Consider the following 24,086-nt stretch of genomic DNA (forward strand, 5'->3'; position numbering starts at 1 on the left):
ATACTGTAAATTAGGAAACAACATATTATGTAGAATCCTATGATTTAATCAAAGTAGCAGTAATTAGATAACTGTCTGTTCATAAATGCAATAATTACTTACGAGAATAACATTAAATTGCAAATAATGCCATGAATTGTTCGAGGATTTTCTGCGTTATTAATAGCAGTATTCTAATGCAAAACAAAACAAATACAAAACTGACAAATGCTTTGATTGTTAGCGCAAAAGTTTGTCCACGATCAAGAAGCAGCTAAACTGAACTTACCCCTTGCGTATACGATCATACTCATGCAGGCCCCGGTCACATCACATGCCACATCACGGGAGAAATCGACTAACTTCGGAATCGATGCTCAGAGAGGCTAAGATCATTACAGTGCAAAAAAAAAAGCAGTTTCGTTTTGAAAAAATCAGCTTTATGTTTGAGTTAATAAAGTTGACTATTAGCTTTGAAACACCCTGTGAAGAGCGATCAAAATTTAAATCATTGTCACGCAGAATCAAATGAGTTACTGTCGATTAATGACTTTTTTCTATTTCGGTGTCACAATTGATGATTTTGTCAACTTTTTTGCCCGAAACAGTTTTACAAAGACATGATTAAGTCTTTTTTTGGTAACTTATCTGCAATCTCTTAAGTTGCAGTACTAGTTAGTACAAGTAGTACAATACTTCCAGTTTGAACTTCAAAATGCAGTCTTACACGCTCCAACTTAAAACTTAAACGGCATTAAAAGTTTCCCAACATAAACAATGTAGTCTAATGTTCCTATAGTTTCTAAATGATTTTTTTAATTAAATTAAACAACCGAAATAGAAAAAATAGTATGAAAAAACGCTGTTACAATGCTTTATTGTAATACTATCTATAGTCGTATACAATAGTCGCATTTACACTTGTCTTTCAATATAGCTATTTCTATTTCGGTTGACAATGAAATTTTGTCCAACTGTTTTCGCAAACAGTGTTCAATTGAGTTCCATTGTACATTGTTTTTGGCAAACATTTCATCTCTAATTGCAGTATCGCCAAAGCGTTAACTTCCAAATCATCAGATGTGAAATAAATTACGTACGTAAAATTTATGTGTTTCCTTGTTTTTGTACACGAAAACTTAATACATTCCAAATCAGCACTTGACACATCCAACCATAAATAAATGTTAATACGCAGTAAAAAATAACACATTTCACGAATTTAAATTCGGTGTACTTAAACTGCCGTTGAACGGTCGTGTACTAAAATGCCGTTAGCATATATGACGTCATTTATATGACGCGTTTGACGGTATTTGCTTTGGCTGCCGTTTGTTTTAAGGTCATCTTAGCAGTTTTGTAATCAATTGACGGCATCCTCTTATATTACCGTGGCTCCAAATTATGGCAATTATTCAAACACTTGAGGCAAATTAACGTAATATTTTTGTTTAATCATTACAAACGTACTGTGATTTATTGAAAAAAAAAACACAAAATGTATCAAACACAAAAAATACATAATTCTTAGTAGCAATTTCTACAAAACCACTGTTTTGATTTAGGCCGCCTAGATAATCCTAAGCAACGAATATTTTTCCACAGAAGGCAACCACTACAACAAACTGCTGTTTGGTCGTTTTGATTGCCTGCACCACACACAGAGCAAGACCAGTGTTGCTTAAGTCGTTTTTGTTCCACTAGGTTAAAGATCTTGTTAAAGGCTTCGTCTGTGCAAAAGGTTCTGAAAAAACACAGTTTAAAATTAATTAAAGCATAAGATAGATTATAGCAAGACTTACTTAATCAAGTGGACGTCAACGCTATTATCTAATACAGCATCAGATATTTCTTATGGAAACGATTTAAGATCTAAATCTTCAAGAATTTTACCATTTTTAATATCTTTAACAATATCACCATTCTGAACAAAGAAATTTAGTATTAAATCCTGTTTTTCCTGATATGATTTCTTTGAAAACGACAAGGGTTTTCTTTTCCTTCGTTTTGGTAATCCTATTACTGTTAAGTCTTGCCCTTTTGGGCGTCCTCGTTTCTTTATTGCAACTGGCATTTTGATAGTCGACAAATTAATGTCATTTACTTGAACAGTTTGCTGGGATTGGTTGTTGCAGTCACGTACATTAATATCAGCGGTAACAGGAACTTCATTTTCTTTATTTGATTCTTCCATATTGACCTCCTCAATAACTTCAGTGTGGCCCAGAGATGAGAGATTTACGTCACCTAATATATTTAGGTCTTGGATAACCACTTCGTTACAAAACTCTGAAAAATTTTCATTTTCAAATACTACTTCATCATTACTTTCAACAATAAATTGCCGGTCATTTTCGTCTCTAACGTCTATAGGCGTAAGTAGAACAGCAGTATCATTAGCCCACAATGTTTTGAGATTTTTTAATAGATTAAGCCTTTGCTCAAATAACATGCCCGTACGTTGTGCTGCTAAGTCGGCAAGTTCAGTACATAACAGAAGACATTTTTTTCTTCTTTGTGCATAGGAATATATTGGTTGATGCCCTTGTGTGGTCAGTGATACAGATATAGTGCTATCATTAGATGTACATGGCAAGTGATATCCTGTCGATTCATTGTCTTCAAGCAAAGACGTTATAATGTTCGCTGCTTGCCTTTATAATAATCCATGGTCCACCTGTGGTTTACAAGCATTCTATCAAAAAGCTCTACATGTAAATGCCGCCTCAATGCAAAAATATGCTTGCAGGGTAAAATCATTGCATCATACATTACACAATTACACGAAGAAACTGTAGTTTTTGTGGACCCCCGACTATCAGTAATGATGTAATAACCATCTGCAGAAACAGTAATACTTCTGATTTGTTCCGAAATACGAATTTCTCTTAAAACATGCTTTGAAGCTTCACGTGTGAGCAGTTTGAAATATTTTCTTTCATCTGAGTCTTCGGGAAACATGTCGACAGGTTTTTTTAAAATACCATAAACTGCTTTATGATCCCTTTCTGTCTCCAAACTTGAAATAATTGTAAACAAGCTGTTTATAAAATGTTCCAAAGGACTATTTTTGTTTATAACTGACTTTAGTTTAGCGTTAATAGATTCCAGACGGTTATTTGTGTTATTTAAAAAACTGTTCTTAAAATAATTTTTCCCTAGATTCCACTCATCTTTAGTGTTGTGCCAGTTTTTCATAAAATACTCATACACTGTTCGAGGTACACTATCTTTTAAGCCTTGCATGTATTTTTCGTAGTCATCATCTGTCTTAGCGTAGACCAATTTCTGAATTAGTTCTAAACTAAGTGTACGCTGACTTGGAGTAATTCCCATTTTTTGACACGAAATTTCACGATAAAATATTTTCAATGTGTGGAACACGCATATTATAAGGTTTACATTAGGAAAACAATTCTTAATTACTTCTCTTTCATGTAAGTCCTTGTCAGTCATTATGCATTTCACGTTTATCCATGCTGGATTCTCACTTTTAAAGGTTTCTAAGAACCAGGTGAAACTTTGTCTACCTTCTGATGCCAGTATACACACACCCACTATTTCAGTTTGACAATTACCGTCTTCTACAATTATAAGAAAAACGGGTAATCCTATTTTAAGTAATTTATATGTTGCATCTACTGCAAGAAATTCTGGAAATGCATTCATGGTGCTTTTCATAGCTGGCGTTTGAATAAAAAGACCCCTAAAATTATTGTCTACGTCTCGCAATACAGCTGCATGGGCACCTAAAAGTAATAATAGATAATTATTTAACACTACCACAATAATAAATCCTCCAGGTTACCATATTTCGTTTTGAGTATTTTTAAGCAGTTATCCAGATTTTCTGTTTTGGATTGGTCATTTTTGGTTATATTTGTTAAATCTTGCAAAGTAATGATTTTACCAGTGCTTTCTTGCAATTTTTGTTGTATCATTTTTCTATTTGCTTTCATATTCAAATAATCTTTTACACTTTCCTTCATGTTGCTAGACAGCCTTCTTTGACTAGGGGTATGTGCATATAAGACCTGAAAAGTCATAATTATCCATTAAATTCAAATACCTTTAGAAAAGAAATGAACCGATTTCAAACAATTGCACTAAAAAATGGAAAATAATTATACGGCTGGATGCACAAAATTATAGATTAATGTAATTGCTATAGACAACTATGAAAATTAAGTTCATTTCATCTAAGAAACTATAGTAATTTACAATCCGAATCCATTATCGTTAAACCCTAAAAATCCAATTATAGATGTAGGTACTTACTTTAGATGTGTCATGATTGTGCTGGCTTTGAATCGACGTTACTTCTAATGCATTTCCATCTAATGATGCCTTGAATCTTACATGTACAGGACAATCTTCTTTAAATGTCCAAGACTGCCGAATTTTCTTACCACTGCTCTTGAATTTCCTTCCACCATGATTGCATGCATAAACAAGTTGATAATATATTAAAGAACTTTTTATTTGTCTAGCAATTTTACTACTTGCAATAGTACGTGCATCTCGTTTCCAAAATGTCGTATACGTATTGTCACCAAGTTCCGCGATGGCTTTTTTTGCATCCGCAAATGAGGTAAATCTATCTCCAACTTTTAACATTCTTGGCATGTATAATAGGTATCTAAACCTAACTTAACTAAAAGTAGATAAGAGCAATTAGAAAACGTATGGACTATAGCACTTACCTCATTCTATATCAACAGATCAGATTTAGTTCATATTTGGCACAAGTTGTTCCAACAATGATTAACAACAACCACTTTAACTTTGAATACGCTCTCGGCAAATATAGTATATTAAGTAACATGCACTAACAGCTGTAACGGCAGTATAATAAGATGCCGTCAATTTGATGACGAATCTGCTAGTACTGTCAAACGCGTCACATAATTGACGTCATATCTGCTAACGGCATTTTAGTACACGACCGTTCAACGGCAGTTTAAGTACACCGTTTAAAGTTTCCAAATGTCAGTGTTGTGTTTATCTACGCTGCCAACTTAAAATTTGTCAACGTAAATGGTGTTGCCAACTTAAGACATATTAATTTTAAAGTTTCCTGTAGTTTTTGATAATTACTTTTTAATTAAATTAAAGCCCCGAAATAGAAAAAATAGTATGAAAAACACATGTTACAATGCTTTATTGTAATACTCCTATCTTGTGGACACTCGTGGCTCCGCTTCGCTACGCCACTCGTGCCACAAGATAGTCGTATTATATTACAATAGGTCACATTGTAACACTTGTCTTCCAATATACTATTGAACTTCAAGGCAACGGAGTCATAAATACAGCTCAAAAGACTAGCAATCACACATAAAAAATTTTGAAAAATCTTGAGTAACATGAAAACCTTTGATTCTGGGTATAGGGAAATTTTGGTATCAAACGGCGTAGGTTTTCATGTAGATTTCGAAAATGCAAAAAATACAGGGTTTTCTATTTAAAATAAGGAGTTGGTATCGACATGCGGTAGAACCCGAAGTGAAACTGTCATCATAATATTTTCTTTCGATATGTCAAGAAAAACTATGTTGGTATGCATATTTTCAGATATAAATTGATCAATGAAAGCTTGAATACTTTTAGGTAGCGGTTTGCGTGAAACAGTAATACTTGGTGTAATTACGGAAGTAGGTATCCACAAGAATCTTATAATTACAAACTTCTAATCAATGAGACCAGCAAAGAAATAAATTAAATTAAGTACTTTATTAGCTAATTATACGAAGGTGTTAATGATGCCGGACAAATCCCGAAGAGGTGAATTTTATTACAGATAACAATGAATAGCCTAATCTCTAATGCTATTGTTAGAAAAATAAATAGGATTAATTCGCAATTGCCAGTTAATGACAATTTCGCCAGGGAGCGTATGGTGTAAATTAAGTTGCCTAACTGTGCTTTCAGTTGGTGAAATACTTCATGATGTCATCAAAACATTTTCCCCAATTTAAGGGATGAAAAAGATATACCTATGTACAATCATACAATTTTGTTAGCTGGTTGTAAATCGCCAAACTCCATGTCTATATGTTTTATAGAGGCGCCGTTATCTTCAAGGCAAGGTTTATCAATTAGTTATTTCCAAAATTATGGCAAACTTCAAAAAATGGTTTCCGCACAATCATTCTGTTGGTTGATACCTACAATATTTGACATCGGCCCATTTTTTTAAATGCGATGATAAAATCAAAATCTTAAAGAAATGATTCGCTGTTTTGCGGATAGTTCAACTTTCACTGCAGTTGTTCCACGCTGCTCGCTCTGATCACCCTGTATATGTTGTTCCATTTGTTATAATTAGAATATCATTAAGTTGTTTGATTTTAAATCCTGTTTGTTCATTAATTAATGATTAGTAGATAGAAATACTAACAGTAGGTATCATTAAATGTCTATCTAACTTAATCATTGTTTGTAAACGATTACCTTGCAATCTTGTTCTCGTTCTGTTTTTTTTTCGTTATCCAATAATCTGAAAGCATAAATTAATAGCACTTAAAGACTGTTTGTTTGCTTTATATCAATAAAATCCCTGGAAACATCTATTTCACGTTCATAATGAGGAAAACAAGTAATATGAGCGATACTTATGTTGTCTATGCCTAACCAAACATAAGTGAGTATTTTGACCTACCCACAGGCGGGTAAATATTCGTAATTGAATGGTGTAAAATTAGTTGGGGGGATGTCGGTTGTCTAGGTCATAAATATTAATGTAGGTAGGTAGTAAAAAACCACAATAAAACGTTGGACCAATTATCATTAGTTATAATAATGGATTAAATTTGGCAGGAAACCGGAAACACGTGTCGGGATTATAATAACCGTTTTGATAAGATCTGGTCCACAATTTTGGCGAATGACGCTTCAAAAAGTTTGACTACGGCCGTTATAATTTTTAAATTAGCTAGCGCCGCATGTGGGCGAACAAGTGAATTACGTCGGTAAGTAAGGTATTTGTGCAGATTTCTGTAATTAGAAGAAGCCGGAGCCGCACCTTATCAACGAAAGTCTTGAAAACCGTTAGTGTTTGTGCGGTGTGTTTGCGGCGGCAAATGCTGAAAGTAACGCGAGTGCATCATCTCCAAAAATAGTTGGGTTACCTCGTAGACCTCGACCGCGTTTTCCGTGTACAATCCCGTTTAGTGATCAGCAGAGTGAGAATCGATCAGTTCAGTGTTTGGAAAGTGAAACAAAATGGCATCGAAAACAAGGAAAAGTGCGACGCCGGCTTCCCAAATCGGGCGGCCCTCGAGCCCGCTGAGTCCTACGAGACATTCCCGTTTGCAGGAGAAGGCCGAATTGCAAAATTTAAATGACCGACTCGCCGCTTACATCGACAAGGTACGTTACCTGGAGGCGGAAAATAGTCGTCTTAGCCGCGAAGTTCAAACGACCCAGGAGACCGTCACCAGGGAGGTCCATAACATCAAGGCGATGTACGATCACGAGCTGAGCGACGCTCGGAAGTTGCTCGACGAGACTCACAAGGAGAAGGCCAAGCTTGAGATCGACACAAAACGTCTGTGGGACGAGAACGAGGAACTGAAGGCGGTGCTCGCCAAGAAGTCCAAAGATCTGGTGATCTCGGAGAATTCGGTTCGCATACTCGAGACCCGCAGCAACGACTTACAGCTGAAGTACAACCAAGCGCAGTCGGACGCGAAAAAGGCGCAAGCCGAACTGCGCGACATGGAAAAGGAGCGAGACAAGCTCAAGAAGCAGCTCGAGGATTTACGTAAACAGCTCGAGGACGAATCCTTAGGACGCGTCGACGTGGAAAACTCCAATCAGAGTTTACGCGAAGAGTTAGCGTTCAAAGACCAAGTCTACCAGCAGCAGCTCACCGAAACTCGCACGAAGCGACAAATCGAAATAACCGAAATCGACGGTCGCCTAGCCGAACAGTACGAGGCCAAACTACAGCACGCCTTGCACGACCTGCGCGACCAGTACGAGTCGCAGATGGCGAGCAATCGGCAAGAAATCGAGATGCTCTACGAGAATAAAATCAAGAATCTGCAGAGCGCCGCGAATCGTAATACCGGCGCGGCGGCCGCCGCAATCGACGAGCTTCGCCAGGTGCGCACCCGCATCGACACCCTTTCGGGGCGCGTCGCCGACTTGGAAAATCAAAATTCGATTTTGACGAGTCGCGCGCGTGATTTGGAGAAGCAGCTGGAGAACGAACGAATCCGGCACGCCGAAGACTTGGCGCTGCTCGAGGGCGAGCTGAGTCGTCTCCGCGACGAGATGGCCCTTCAGCTTCAGGAGTACCAAGACCTGATGGACATCAAGGTGTCGCTCGACCTCGAAATCGCCGCGTACCGCAAACTTCTCGAGTCCGAGGAGGACCGTCTGCGTATCTCCCCGAGCGGCGTGACGGAAGTCCACTCGGTCCGTTCCGGCTCGATGCAGCGTCGCGGTACTCCGCTGCGTGCGGGCGCGAAACGCAAACGCACCCTTCTCGAGGAGCAGGAGCAGAGCATGTCCGATTACAGCGTGACGAGCTCGTCCAAGACCGACATCGAGATTTCCGACGTCGATCCCGAGGGGCAATTCGTCAAGTTGCACAATAAGGGAAACAAGGAGATGTCGGTCGGGGGCTGGCAAATTCTTAGAAAGGCGGGCGACATGGAGACGACCCACAAGTTTCATCGTACCGTCAAAATCGAGCCGAACGGTTACGTGACGGTCTGGTCCGCCAATCTGGGGAGGGAGCACGAGCCGCCGACCAACATCGTCATGAAGTCGCAAAAGTGGTTCGTGGCGGACAACATGGTGACTACGTTAATCGACAACAGCGGAGAAGAAGTTGCCGTGTCAGAAAGGTACGTGACGGGTAGACATACTTCACTCTTCAGAAATCGTTACTAAGTTACAAGATATTTTTATAATTTGTATTAAATAAACCTCAACGTCGGCTTTATTTTTTATTTATCTGCTACACCTACACTCGATATTGACCACCTTGGCAATTACGTCAGTCATTTCCATAAATTTAAATTGCCAACGATGTCACGGACAGGTAACTAGGCCGTCTTCAAGGACACGCCCCACTTCTATCTTATTGACATAATTTCCGTTTCAGAATCAAGAGACAGCTGGCGAGCTCCACCACCCGCCACCGGGAGTACGCCGGTTTGCTCGGCTCCGAAGAGCTCCACCACCAGCAGGGCGATCCTCAGGGCGAAGAGAAATGTAGGATTATGTGAAACTCGGTAGACTAGTGGAAAAGTTTATATTTTTTTTACATATTATCTCGCCATTTGTATTATAATACTTATATCGGTTGAGTATTCCCGTTTACTGAAGCTTCCAGACTGCCGCACTTTCGAAGTTTCACTAAACTCGAACCGATACTAAATCGATATGACGACGGTTGTACTCGTGCAACTAATTCCACTTTATTCTAAGAGTAGTGCATGGGATTCGCTGTATTTACTTCCATTTTTTAAAATAGAATTTGTGTTCCGTTTATAAAGAGATCTAGATGTATTTTGCGATTTAAGTTTATTCATTTTTAAAATGACGTGACCTATTTTTTTTGTACAATTTATTTAGATGGTGCCTTAATTATAAGTAAATTTTATTCATATTCCCCCCAGTGTTTCGATACCTAAATGTTAGAAATTGCTTAATGTGTTTAGAGAAGGAAAGAAAGGTGCACATAAATCAATATATATTTTCACGTCCGGCGTTTATTTGTCACCCTGCATTATGTCATCATGGTTATAATTGGGGGGGTCGAATCATTCTTAAAAATACCGTATATCGACCTAGAGGACTGGTTACGTAATTCGAGGAATGTGAAATTTACAGATTTGAATTTTTCCAATGAGCTCCAGCGCTATCTATTTTAACATTGCGCAACTATTTGCAGATTGTTAATTTTTGATACAATTTTCATAGCATTCACGCAGTGGCGTCATAAATAAATCATCTTTATTTATTAGTGGCGTGACGTAATGGAAAAAAAATACCCCCCCAACAATGCCCCTATATGTTTGATTGTTTACCCCTATCAATACGTTTAGCGCATCTGTAAATACCAATATTTTGTGGCGGAGAGCGGGACACTTTTTAATTTGTGTTTAAGCATTCAGTTTATAACTAATCAATCCAAGGTCTGAAACGTGCTAAAGTTTGATTTATTTTGGACCATACATAGGAATAATATTTCCTTTTTTTCTGCAGGTGTTCCAATATAGAATACTTAGATCATATTATATTGTATGATCTAAGATAGGAATATAATATACAGTATCTTTTTATGCTCATGATTCAATAGTTAAAACCACAACATGCGATATACCGTGTGTTCCTAAATGAATATCGGGACTGCATACAATTCATGAGAACCAATAGAGGTCGCCACTGTCAAATTGCAAGTACAATTATACCGTAAGTACTTTAAAAATGACTCCTGGGCTCATACAATCATTTTTTAGGATGGTTCTTGAAAATATACATTCTACATACATTACTGAAGAGCGACTATATAGTTCTTACTATAAAGACAGTTGTCGTCACACTGTTAAGCACGTTTGTAACGATCACTTATTTAAGCTGAATTTATAGTTCCGTACCCGCAACGCCGTACCGTAACGTTTGGAATTAAACCCTACTTGTTGCGCGTGAACATTTATACATATTTATATTTATATATATATTTATATTTATTTGTAGTTCGCGTTAACGTTGCGTTAGAACCTTAGACCATATAGTACATGGACTGCTAATTGTAACTAAAATATGGTCAAGGACATCGCCTGGGTATATGCGTTTCAGGGTAAACGAGTCTGTCCGATGAAGCACGATTTGAGGCTGTCAACCTATAAATTAACAAACGTCAATTAATTAATCGCCTAGATATGGCAAAAAAAGCAAACCTATTCTCATTTGTGGACGTATAGAAGATAATCAAGAGTATTTAAAGCTTCCTGTACTACACGGTTACCATAAAAGCTACTCTTTACGCGATCCGAGTGGTGTTCATACGACTTTAGTTTACCCTGAGATTCACATACCCACGACTACAGTGCCCTCTATCCGTGACCACCCATTTTGTATTGAAAGCATAGGGCTAATAGCAGTCCATGTACTATATGGTCTAAGGTTAGAACGGTTACGGTACGTAGGAAATGCCCAAACCTTATTTCTTACGGTCAATCGTGCTAACACGCTTGTCTTCGGTAGTACTCGGATAATTCAAACAGTTGAGTTTATCCTGACGTTCGTTTCGTTTATTTACAATAATTATTGACACTTTGTTGGTTATTATTATTTTTAAATGCACGTTACTCTTACTGACAGATGACATACATGACAGAGCGCTAACGCGCAAGCTGGCTTTTCTTAGAAATGCGTGAAATGCAGGGAATGGGTGATTTATTACCGCGTGGTTTGGGTTGGTCAAATAAATAGGATTTAACATGTGTGTTCATGGTCTTTTTCTTGTAACCGGCTGAAGTGTAAAGTACGGCTTGTCTTGAAATATTTTGTTATACCTTAATCATTGCTGTGTGCTTTTGCTTTGTTATATCAGGTGAGGTATTTGCTTTATTCAATTAATCTATAAATGTGTGTAACTTGAATGCAGATTGTAACCCTTTACTTATGTACTTACTGAATTCAAGTGCTTTATATACTTGCATGTGTACATATTTAATTTGTGTATTGTGCTTAAAAGTCACTCTCGATTATTCCATTGCAATTCATTATATTTGCTTATTTGGGACTGTGAGTAATCAAGAGGGAAGTGTGCTTGTTTAGAGGGGATCGAGCTATTCAAGTTTATACGGCCTTGGTGAACCTAACACTAACATTTTCACTCGTTCCGAACCCAACAACTTTAGCCCAGGTTTACAGGGACCCCACTGGGCCTGGGTACTCCTCCCGCCCGGCGAGGTATATTTGACATATCTTAGTTTTGTGCGATGTATGTGTTGTAATACCTGGGGAATGGCGCGATTCCATTTTGGTTACTCATAGCGTGTTTGTAGTGGTTATCCCGGTTTCTAGAGGGCTCAAAAGTGCTGTACATTGGATGTTGTTCATTATAGGACTACTCCGAATTAGGTTTTCCTGCAGTTTTCCTAATTCGTAAGGTAAATGCCGGAGTAGTATAGAACCACTTAAGACCCTCTGCAGGGGCACCGTTTTGGTATTAGCTGCAATATAAACTTAATCAACTATTGCTTTTGCTGTTCCTTACCCATAAAACGCCCTCAGTGCCTGCTGAGAACCCAGTTATTACACAACGTAGGTGTCCTATACATGACGATCACGATCTTAGTGCACTCGGAGTGGCCCCAGAGTGACAGATTCTCGCGGGAAATGTAAGCGAGAATATTCAAATAGGCATCCATGTTAGTTTGGCATTCCCGCTACTACCGAATGTGGTCCAATATTCCAGTGTGACTTGAAGTTGGCGTTAGCCACCAAGATAGTAGGAAGCTAAGATCATCACAAATTTGAGATGTTTTATTTATATGTACTTTCCCTTGCCTTTCGTTGCTGTAGGTGATTTATTTCATGTATTTGTGTGGCCCATGCCGGGGTTTTTGTCCCGCAGAAGGTTGCCCTGGTATGGTCTTGTTGGGTGCGTAATATATTTATTTTTCCTTGTAATTTCTGACGCACAAAAGTTCTGATTTTTATTTAATTCCCTTCCCGATTATGTCTCACGTCGCAACACGTACAAGAACCGATTACACAACCACGGATGTGCTACCCATATCGAGCCGACTGCTATCCAAATTCAAAAGTGCCGCGAAACGTCCATCGTTTCGACTTGAAAGGTAGGTGGCTCTGCTTGTAGTTTTTCCAGAGTTGCCAACGGTAAGTACAGGGCATGGAGATACAATTATCTTTTACCTCCATGGTACAGGGTAAGTCAACGTTTTCAGTGTCGGCTTGATGGACCCCTAGGATCATTACACAACACTCACGATTATTTTGCCTTGAAGTCAACTCGATTTGAAATCGCGTCGTCTTGTTTCGACTTATTTCGACTTGTCGCTAAAAATAGACCAGACCTAAGCAAAATGTACTCGAACAACTTGAGCGTCTAAACGCGTCGTCTAATCGCTTCGACTAATCGCTATAGATGGACCGCACCTTGGGTAGATAAAGTGAAACAGATGACTGTAAATTTTAATAACATCTGTCATTCTTATTTCTAATGCACGATATAAAATAACGTTCAGAACATATAACAATTCTGTTTCTATGGAAACGATCGCGACGTCAGGATCTAAGCTTACTATTTTTGACGTCTCTAAATTAAATTCAGAATTGTCAGCAGCATTACAATGATTTATATGGAATCTACTATAAAATAAAGTTTTGTATTATACACGACGATCTCGTGAAAGTTAATTCACTTATGGCCGTTTGCACCGACAAATTTAAGTGTAGCTTAGCTTACGTGTAGCTTAAAATCCATGGCAACCATTGTCTCAATAATTGTTGCCATGGATTTTAAGCTACGCTTAAGCTAAGCTCCGCTTAAATTTGTCGGTGCAAACGGCCATTAATGGTTAAAATATCCCTTTATCGTCTTGTATAATAAATACCTAACTATATTTTAAGCAATTGTTGAATTTTAAAGTACAATTGCTGTAAAACTACTCCTCTTCTTTCAATATTGAAAGTTTTGTCATTTAAAATCCAACATTGCCTTCAGCTTCAGGAATCATTCTCAAAGATATCATTTCTAAAAAAGTACGTAAACAGCAATGGCGGCAAGCAGTAATGCAGCTATTTACTTCTAGATGTCGCTAAGGTACAACTTAAAATAAACTAGGAACTTTAACTTAAAATTGGCAGGGGTTTAATTAGTTCTGTAAAATATATAGGGAAATGCTTTATCCGATTATGATGTCATTAAGTACAATAAATGGATATTTGTCTAAAGACGAGTACATAAACGTGACCTAAGCCAACATTCCTTTTTCGTTTACTAATATAAACTGACATTTATATTGGACGTGCGTGGGCGACTCTCCGGAAAAGAAGACATAGTTTGCAGTATCCTATGCCTATCCTACGACGTGCATTTTCTAATAGTTATTTATGTATCAAGGGCATTAAGGCGATATTTATGCCGAGGGCGCCAGAGCCCGAGGGCCTCTGGCCCGAGGGATTGTAAGTCGCCCGAGGGTTAAATATCGAGTAATGCCTGAGGTACATACAACATTTTACTTTTCATCGTTCCAAATAATGCATTTCCAATATACAAATGTAATGATTAATTATTGTTAGTGCTTCATACAAATCAAGTAGCATCTTTCTAACTCCATCAATATATTTGACAGGCAGTTTGAGGGCATAATGGGACGGCATAACGGATTGTCATCTCATTATGCCCTCTCATTATGCCCTCGGGCGTCATAGACTGCTTTATATATCTCATATGACAGATATAATTGGCATATAATAGGCAAATGAAAAATTAAAGGGGCGCAGAAATGCATTTATTATCTATTGCATATTCACGGGTGCCGAGTCCAGATCTACTCTCGAAATTCCCGGGTATGCCCAGGGGCAGCGATCATAGGTGGCGGGGGTGACTTATTTTCAATAAAAAATATTAATTGTTCCGAGTAACGATTACCTCGCTTTTTACTGCACTGCACGTGCACCACCGTAGCGCCACTCCTGGGCATACCCTGTCAACTAGAGGATGTCCGCAAGGTGGGGTAGTGTTGTTTCCACTGCTGTGGTGCCTGGTACTAGACGAGCTCCTCCGCACTCTGAACGAGGAGGGAGCGTATACCCAATAAGGATACGCGGACGAACTGGAAACACCAAGAATAAGGAGCTCTTGCAGGGGCTTTTGAACAGGCGCATAGGTGGTGCAATAACCATGGTCTTTCCGTTAACTTGAAAAAGACCGATCTTGTTCCATTTACGAATAGAAGGGGGGCGACCCTTGATGGACCCACTCTTCGAGGATATTAACTGGATCTGGTCAGGTCAGTGAAATATTTGGGAGTCATCATTGACCCCCGCATGACCTGGAAAAGGCACATTGAGCGAATACGCAAAAAAGCCACTATGAGCATGTAGAAAGGCTTTTGATTCTACATGGGGCCCTCGACTGGTTTATTTTATACTGGAGTGATACGACCAATAATACTGTATAGTACATCTCTATGGTGGCTTGCCATGCGCAGGGCAACCTACAGAAATAAGCTAGGAAAGATCCAGAGGCTCGCCTGGCTGGAAGTCACTAGAGCCCTGAAAACCTTGGACATGGAGGCACTTCTGGGACTAGAGCCTTTACACTTAGCTGTTGAGGCAGACGCTCGGAAGGTTTCCATACGGCTAAACGATTGGAACGAGTGGAAGGATCTGGGGAGGAACCTTCAGATCCGATCCCCTCTTCGCAAGAAGAGATGTGATCCGGGCTGTCCTACTAAGACCAAAATGTCATGCTTTGTGTAATTAGGTTAGGTGTGACTTGTAACCCTCATGAGTGTATGGGCTATGTTGTGTGTAACCAATATCTTCCTACCATAAGAGGGCAAGCTCCTGCGCTAGAATCTAAACGTATTCTAGAGCCAAGGCACAAAGGGACCAGGGGCCTTCAACCCGTTCAAATTTAGTGGCGCAGCATCCGCAAACGAAGACCGTTATACCCATGACCGGCACGATATTTATTAGAATATTTTATTTTAATCTTTTTACATGTGGTCAATGTCCGGAGAATGTGAATCTGGGACACGATGAGTTATTTGCAAACGTCATGCACGATCCTCTTTAATGATTTTCTCAATTACTGCATTATTCTCACGGCCATCAGGTTCTGTTACAGCTGTTCCAGCCATTCTTCAATGCCTTTGTCCTTTAACATCACTTGTAGGCGGAAATACCAGTTACTAAATTTACGGTGATGCATTTTTTTTATTGTTAACCAGCAGATTTAGTACGTTAAGTCATTTATTTTTTTATAGACAGATATTTATTTTCACCTCATAATATAAAATGGCGGTACTATCATATTCAAAAACAATTGTGAAAAGAAATTTGTCTCAAGGGATCCCATGCGTTTAACTCCTGTATGCGTGTTCGTCAAAAGCATAGAATTACCAACACTGGTCAAAAGACTAATTTTAACACGCACTGTGTATTCTAAAAGAAAATGCGCAACGCTGGCAACCCTGTGAAATTGAAATTGGAGGCAAACGAATACAACATAACCTCACATTGCCGGAAATTAAAAGATTCATTTACATCAACCGTGCAAAACCATACAAAAAATGGGCGATTCTATGGACGTAGACGCACCAATACCAAGTACATCAAAACCAGTGAAAGAGGTTCCTCCTGCTCACAATCTTCCTTGGTAGTATATCTTGCTTTCTCTAACAATACAAGAGAGTCGATTTTTAGGATTGAAAAGTATCGACCACAAACTTTCGCAGACATCGTTGGCAATGAGGATACAATCAAACGTCTATCGATATTCTCGCAACAAGGAAACGTACCAAACATTATTATAGCGGTGCGTCACCGATTTGAGTATTGCGCCCGCATTACAAGCTAAATTTTAGGGACCACCAGGTGTCGGTAAAACAACAACCATATTGTGTTTGGCGAAAATCTTGTTAGGCCCCTCGTTTAAGGACGCAGTCCTGGAATTAAATGCGTCAAACGATCGCGGTATCGACGTCGTTCGTAACAAAGTGAAAATGTTTGCCCAACAAAAGGTAACGCTGCCCCCCGGCAGGCATAAGATAATCATCTTGGACGAGGTCGATAGTATGACGGAGGGGGCGCAACAAGCCTTGAGACGAACCATGGAAATTTACAGTAACACGACTCGTTTTGCGCTCGCCTGCAATTACAGCGAGAAGGTCATCGAAGCCATACAGTCGCGCTGTGCCATTTTACGATATTCTAAATTGACAGACGCCCAGGTTCTGGCACGTGTTATACAAATTTGTCGTAACGAAAACGTGAGTATGCCGATTGTTTGAACGCTTTTAATCAGTCTCACGCAGGTGGAGTACTCGGAGGACGGACTGGAGGCAATCGTTTTTACGGCGCAGGGCGATATGCGGCAGGCGCTTAACAATCTGCAGTCGACGTGCAACGGTTTCGGGTTCGTTAGCGCGGAGAACGTGTTCAAGGTTTGCGACGAGCCCCATCCGCTACTTATTAAAGATATGTTATTGGAGTGCACAAAGGGGGAGATACGGAAAGCTTATAAGGTGGGTAAATTGCAATGGGGTGTTTGATCATTATTTCCTTCTTTAGGGTGTTGATATAGATAACAGGTGTCACTGGGGTAGAACAATTCTTTTTATTTTATAGCAAATGATAAATTGACATTTTAATAGGTTTAAGTGAGTAGGCCAAAGTGCCTTTTAACCATAAGGGTAGAAAAGTGATCACTTTAACGGCAAGGGTAGTTTAAGTGAAACAAATGATTATGCATTTTAAGGACATCTGTCATTCTTATTAAAAATGGGATGCGGGGCACAATATAAAATGAAGTTCAGAACAGAATACAATATTGTTTCCATGGAAACGACGGGAGACGTCTGAATTAAACACCTACACAATTTTCAGGAGGTGTATAATGATTTATCTCAGTCTGTCTGTTCGTGTACCCAATAACTTTGTTTAGAAACGTCCGATCGCTTTGAAAGCTGGTACACATTTTAAGGATGTAAGAAAGGTAGTTATTATTGTTCAGCTACGTAGGCTGTGCAGGTGAAAAGTTACACCCCAAAAACTACACAAAACCTAAAAAAAAGTTTCATTTATAATTCTTGTTACAAAGAACATATTGCTATGTAAATGAGGGGGGTGTGTTAAAGAATGCGCATAAATAGCATACTTTTTCGTTTAACGAAGCGGGAATGACAAGTGACGCACCCTGTATTTAATTTTTTTAAAGGTAATTGGAGCATGTGTCTATTGATTGTTACTGTATGCGATATGTTTGCCTTTACTTGAAATACCTGCGGGTACATTGTCAAATAAAGATATCTGTAAATAAATAATATTCATTATGGTGTGGGGGTACACTTACAAGTGTTATGGTAAGAATATGTACAGGGTGGTCCAAATTGGACACTTTCTTATGGGAGCTCAATTTTATAGGGAAAACCACTGGCGCAAACAGAATTCAGGTATCTCTAATCCTTTGGCCGCTAGGCGGCGTTTCTCAGATTTAGTCGAGTTTTTTTACTGGCCCACAACTTTCTTATTATTAAAGATAATTGATTTGGGCAGAGTGCGACGAAATTCGGTAGTAAGTCCGCGCACAAACGGCATGAAAATTAAATTAGCATTAGCGGAATAATGATCTTAATTTAATTTACAAGAAAAATAAATAATTTACAAATTATTGTCACTAAATTATGTGAGCGGACCACTGTAGCGGCAGTTGGCGGAAACCTGGGTGTTCTGTCAGAGGAACGGACTCGAGCGCCACCAAGGGTACGGCCTTTTCTCTGGTCAAGGTCCCCCCATTAATTAATAAAACTGAATGTAACAAGGAGCTTACCTTGCAATTAAACGGAGCAGTAGAAATTACTGTGCAAGAAAAAGCAAAAGCTGTAGATACGATGCGATGAACTTAATATAAAAGCAAACATGAAATAATATGAATACAAAATAAATTTACGGAAAAGCTCAAAAATTACAGTACTTAGTAAATGTAAGAAGAGATGCAAAAGCATAAAGATCCTCATTAAACAACCGCTTTCCCTTTTAGAAAATTCGGCCATTTCATGGAGGGGAGATGGTTTTTACCTGCTCAACCGCGTGTCCTTGGGGTAACGCTCGAAAATTAAAACTTCTTTACGTCCTTCCCAGGCGTCTTAAAAATGCGGGACTGGTGTCAAAATTCAAGTTTTTTAAGGGCGCATTAAGGTTAATTGTACTTATTCAAATTGTCGGAATGAAATCTCCAAATTCGGCAGTCCAGCAATGCTCTTTTCTTCCTTGGAATGTGAGGTCAAGCGGCGAGATCAATTATTGCGTTGCCTTAAACTGCACAACCTTGCTGGTTTTCGTATATCATTAAACATTAAACTCGATCTTCCCCGGCAAGAGAGCTCTCGGCGTCTCTAAAAATAATTTATATATCGTACGGGAACGGTTGCAAACGGCGTTATTAAATGCGGCGTCTTATTTTCTTTAACAAATTACTAATTTCTGCCTTATATTTCCAACTCCTAAACAGAAATAAATATTTTCGGAACGACAATCTTCGTAACGAAGCCCAAATTAAAACGCTTCTAAATACCGGGTGCTCATCTACAGAGTGATCACTAAAACTGGCTGAAAAAGAGTGCGTTCTTACAAGAGCACTTTTATGTAGAATCCATAGCGGTACACAATTTATATACAGGGTGTTGGATTTTTGTATACGATTTTTTTCATACAGCCCACCCTATATGTTTTGGGGTTTTGAAAAGAGCGTAAAATTTCCTACATTTTGTTGTGTCACTGCTGATTTTGTGCAATGTGTTTTCCCTTACTAGAAGCGTCTGCGGTTAAAAAATATTTACAAATAAGAGTACCATGAAGTTTCCCCCTTTCTAGAACCTCCTACTTTCATAAGGGGTAAGAAAGAAGGGTGGTAGTTGTTGGAAAACAGTTCCTTGTGCTGAGGACGTTAATTTAGAATATCATGAAAGATAAAATGTATTGATAACCCCCCCTCCCCCCCTCAACTACTGATCTTGAAAAGAAGTCGCGCAGCAAAGTTATAGTGTAGAAACCAATTCATTTCGATGAGATCTTTCATTAGCATACCATGACCCCCGCCCCCTATTTTCAAAAATTATTTTTGCACCACCAAAGGCATGCATAGGTATGCAATATCTTAGATTGTTTGTTATACTTTCAAAAATGGCATCTCGGGAAATAATTCATTTTTTTTTAATTCTTAAAAAATGCGCTAAAAAGTTGCGCAATCTGCTCATGCGCATATATGATTTTTTACTGTCGTTTAGCTTTAATAGAAATATCTCTAAAATTGGCTGCGAGTCTGAGAATGCGCATATTTCATTTTTATTATGTGCAATGCTTGTCTTGTTTTTCTTTACTAACAGCATATATGGTTAAAACGTCAAGAAAATGTCGCCATAAACAAGAAAACTGGCATCGCACAGTCTGAGCATGCGCACATCTAATTTTTAGAATATGCGATATGCTTGTCTTTACTAGAAGCATCTGTGGTTGAAACTTCAAAAAAATATTTCCATAAATAAGAAAGTTAACATTGCGCAGTTTGTGCATGTGCACATCTAATTTTTACAATATGCGATATGCTTGTCTTTACTAGAAGCATCTGTGCTTATAATTTCAAGAAATATCTTCCTAAATAAGAAAATTAACATTTCACAGTTTCTGCATGCGCACATCTAATTTTTACAATATGCGATATGCTTGTCTTTACTAAAAGCATCTATAGTTAATACTGAAAAAAAATCTCCATAAATAAGAACGCTGACATTGCGCCGTTTGCGTTTGATTTTTACAATATGCGATATGCTTGTCTTGACTAGAAGCATCTGTGGTTAAAATTTCAAAAAAATATTTCCATAAATAAGAAAGATGACATTGCGCAGTTTGTGCATGCGCACATCTAATTTTTACAATATGTGATATGCTTGTCTTTACTAAAAGCATCTGTAATTAATACTGAAAAAATCCCCATAAATAAGAACGTTGACATTGCGCAGTTTGCGTTGATTTTTACAATATGCGATATGCTTGTCTTTACTAGAAGCATCTTAGTTAATACTTCAAAAATATCTCCACAAATTAGAAAGTTGACATTGTGCATTTTGCGCCATGCGCACATCGGATTTTTACAATATGCGATATGTTTGCCTTTACTAAAAGCATCTGTGGTTAAAACTTCAAAAAAATATTTCCATAAATAAGAACGTTGACATTGTTGCAGTTTGCGTTTGATTTTTACAATATGCGATAATGTTTGTCTTTTCTAGAAGCATCTGTCGTTAATACTTAAAAAAATATCTCCATAAATAAGAAAGATGACATTGCGCAGTTTGTGCATGCGCACATTCTGATTTTTGCAATATGCGATACGTCTGTTCTTTACTAGAAGCATCTGTGGTTTAAACTTCAAAAAAATTATTCCATAAATAAGAAAGTTGTCATTGTGCAGTTTTGTGCATGCGACAATCTGATTTTTACAATTTGCGATATGCTTGTCTTTTTCTAAAAGCATCTGTAGTTAATACTGAAAAAAAATCTCCATAAATAAGAACGTTAACATTGCGCAGTTTGCGTTTGATTTTTAGAATATGCGATATGCTTGTATTTACTATAAGCATCTGTAGTGGAACACTTCAAAAAGTATCTCCACAAATTAGAAAGTTGACGTTGTGCAGTTTGCGCATGCGCAAATCGGATTTTTACCAATTTGCGATATGCTTGTCTTTACTAAAAGCTTAACTGTAGTTAATACTGGAAAAATTTCCATAAATAAAACGTTGATATTTGCGCAGTTTGCGTTTTGATTTTTACAATATGCCGATATGCTTGTCTTTTCTTAGAAGCATCTGTCGTTAATACTTGAAAAAATATCTCCATAAATAAGAAGTTGACTTGCGCAGTTTGTGCATGCGCATATCTGATTTTTACAATTTGCGATATGCTTGTCTTTACTAAAGCTAGCATTACACTTGTCAATTTCTTCATGAATTAATTCATGAAGTTACTTCATGAAGAAATTGTATAATGTAATACACCAACTTTGACGTCCAATAAATTCACGAAGAACTTCGTGAATTTCTTCACGAAATTAAGACATGTTCTATTTTTCGCCAATTTTACCGTGAAGTTCAGTGCTACCAACCAACAAATTTTTGTTTATATCAGAGAGAGTGAGGTTATGACTATATGTTTATGTTTACATTTTACCCGAAAAACTTTGTTACCCAGTTATGATGATTAAAATGTTGGAAATGAAATAAATGATTACAAAACATTTTACAACTGTAACCTATTTTTTTGATTGGGATGGCACCACTGCTCCAATGACAGATTTGTCAAAAACTTCACCAATTTATTCACAGATGTAAAAACCAAACCCTGTCGTGAAGAAATTGACGACAATAAATTCGTGAATTAATTCATGAATAAATTGACTAGTGTAATGCTAGCTTAAAAGCATCTGTGGTTAAAACTTCAAAACAATATTTCCATAAATAAGAAATTTCACATTGCGCGATTTGCGCATGCGCACAATGGATTTTTACAATATGCGATATGTTTGCCTTTACTAGAAGTATCTGTCGTTAAAATTAAAAAATATATCTCCATAAATAAGAAAGATGACATTGCACATGTGCACATCTAATTTTACAATATGCGATATGCTTGTCTTTACTAGAAGCATCTGTAGTTAATACTTCAAAAAAATATCTTCATAAATAATAAAGTTGACACTGCGCAGTTTGTGCACACGCACACCTGATTTTTACAATAATGCGATATGTTTGTAGTTATTAGAAGAATTTGCGGTTAAAATTTGAAAAAATGTCCCCATAAATAAGAAACCTGACATTGCACACGTGCACATCTGATTTTACAATACGCGATATGCTTGTCTTTATAACTGTAGGAGTAGTTAAGGCCGCGAACAAACTGGCAGAGAAAGTGACGCACTAACTTCGTTGGCAAATGCGCTAATTAAAAAAAACATGACAACTTGCTTTGGACAGGTTATAACATTGCGCAAACCAGATAGGATTGATTACAATTACGATGGGGAGGGGGGGGGGAGTATAGTATGTAGTGAAGATATAGAAAAGTTGGTTTGATATAGTAAAATCATCTAAAAATATTGTAGCAAACATTCTACAAATCTAGGGAAACATCGGGGCGCCACCAGCCGCCATCGAGGCGCCATCAAGTCGATGAAAGATTAGTTTTCGGTGATAAGGAACGCAAGTGGATGCGACGCATTATTTCTATGTCATTTATGTCGACCTCGCAGGTGATTTCTTAGAAACTTTCCGAAATTGAATTGTGTTTAATGTAGGTTTCAATATCGATGCCGAAGTGATTATTAGTGAAGTTCGCACTCGTATGTTATAAATTTGTGTACAAGTAGTAATAAATAAATCTATTTATGAATTAATTGTACATAAATAAATCACGTTATTGAATTTGCGCTAGTCATTTTTTCATAAGCGTCCGGTAAAATATGTCTGAAGCGTCTTTCTCCCCCGATTTAAAATAGTTACTTAGCACCGTTTACTAAGATACCGAAACTGCTTCTCAAAATTAAAATAAGTGGGCGGGGGGTTGTTTTTTCTTCGGATTGACGTCGTGTAGTAAGTAAACCACGGGTCTATACCACCGTGAAGTAAACTAATTATGCGTCATACATACTCACGTTGTTGCATAGCTCGAAGGCGCCTCGTGCTGCAGCAACAGTTGAAAATTGATTTTGACATTTTGCTAAACTAATTTTTTCAAACTTTGAAATGTCAATTACGCGTCAGTGTGTGCCTTTTAAGTTGTAAAGTAATTAAAGCTAATTTCGGATTGGCTTATTGCGCTCCCGCTGCGAAAAATTTTCGGACTGAACAGCCGTGGCCGCCTGCAAAGTGCAAAGTTTGGTAATTTATGCATATTGCACGCCAGGTGTCACGTTAACCCAATTCGTGGAGGGAACTTGCTGCGACATGAATTTGCAAAAAATTTAAAATTGATTTCCATTTTCAGATTATGGCGCACTTGTGGAGTTTGGGCTACGCCGCCGAAGACATCATCAAAAACGTCTTCAAGGTGTGCAAAAATCTCGACGTCGACGAGCCGCTCAAACTGTCGTACATTAAGGTTTGCGCGGGTTTCGGGGTCTGCAGATTTACGCGAATTTTTCTCGTTGCAGGAAATCGGCATAACGCACATGAAAATCGTTGACGGATTAACGACGCTCGTACAAATGTCCGGCCTCTTGGCGAGATTGTGCATGATCGGTCAGGGAATCGAATATAAGTCGTGAATGTTGTAATTGAATAAAGTTTTCTCTCTTAATCGCTCTTATTTCGCTTCCTTTGAGGGTGGCC

General features: G+C 38.2%; 3 protein-coding genes across 4 annotated transcripts; 2 read left to right on the plus strand and 1 right to left on the minus strand.

Moving 5' to 3' along the window:
- Positions 1 to 1,498: 1,498 nt before the first annotated feature.
- LOC116161019 lies at positions 1,499 to 4,924 on the minus strand. Of its 2 annotated transcripts, XM_031474198.1 has the most exons (5): positions 4,683 to 4,924; positions 4,258 to 4,633; positions 3,788 to 4,013; positions 1,782 to 3,728; positions 1,499 to 1,723 (listed from the first exon to the last, which is right to left on the minus strand). In XM_031474198.1, exons 2-4 carry the CDS (start codon positions 4,603 to 4,605, stop codon positions 2,614 to 2,616), a joined length of 1,689 nt encoding a protein of 562 aa, XP_031330058.1. In that variant the 5' UTR covers positions 4,606 to 4,633; positions 4,683 to 4,924; the 3' UTR covers positions 1,499 to 1,723; positions 1,782 to 2,613. The 2 variants fall into 2 exon arrangements, with proteins under 2 accessions (XP_031330058.1, XP_031330059.1); XM_031474199.1 differs by having other exon boundaries at positions 4,258 to 4,924.
- Positions 4,925 to 6,983: 2,059 nt separating this feature from the next.
- LOC116161018 (lamin Dm0) lies at positions 6,984 to 9,701 on the plus strand. The gene is made up of 2 exons (XM_031474197.1): positions 6,984 to 8,837; positions 9,098 to 9,701. The coding sequence occupies exons 1-2, from the start codon at positions 7,204 to 7,206 to the stop codon at positions 9,219 to 9,221; spliced, it is 1,758 nt and encodes a 585-aa protein (XP_031330057.1). The 5' UTR covers positions 6,984 to 7,203; the 3' UTR covers positions 9,222 to 9,701.
- Positions 9,702 to 16,179: 6,478 nt separating this feature from the next.
- On the plus strand, positions 16,180 to 24,054 carry LOC116161020 (replication factor C subunit 2-like). The gene is made up of 6 exons (XM_031474200.1): positions 16,180 to 16,360; positions 16,408 to 16,519; positions 16,569 to 16,973; positions 17,019 to 17,228; positions 23,743 to 23,856; positions 23,909 to 24,054. The coding sequence occupies exons 1-6, from the start codon at positions 16,275 to 16,277 to the stop codon at positions 24,020 to 24,022; spliced, it is 1,041 nt and encodes a 346-aa protein (XP_031330060.1). The 5' UTR covers positions 16,180 to 16,274; the 3' UTR covers positions 24,023 to 24,054.
- Positions 24,055 to 24,086: the final 32 nt, after the last annotated feature.

The sequence above is a fragment of the Photinus pyralis genome, unplaced genomic scaffold, assembly GCF_008802855.1.
Source record: "Photinus pyralis isolate 1611_PpyrPB1 unplaced genomic scaffold, Ppyr1.3 Ppyr1.4_LG10, whole genome shotgun sequence".
In the NCBI taxonomy this organism is placed as follows: Eukaryota; Metazoa; Arthropoda; class Insecta; order Coleoptera; family Lampyridae; genus Photinus; species Photinus pyralis.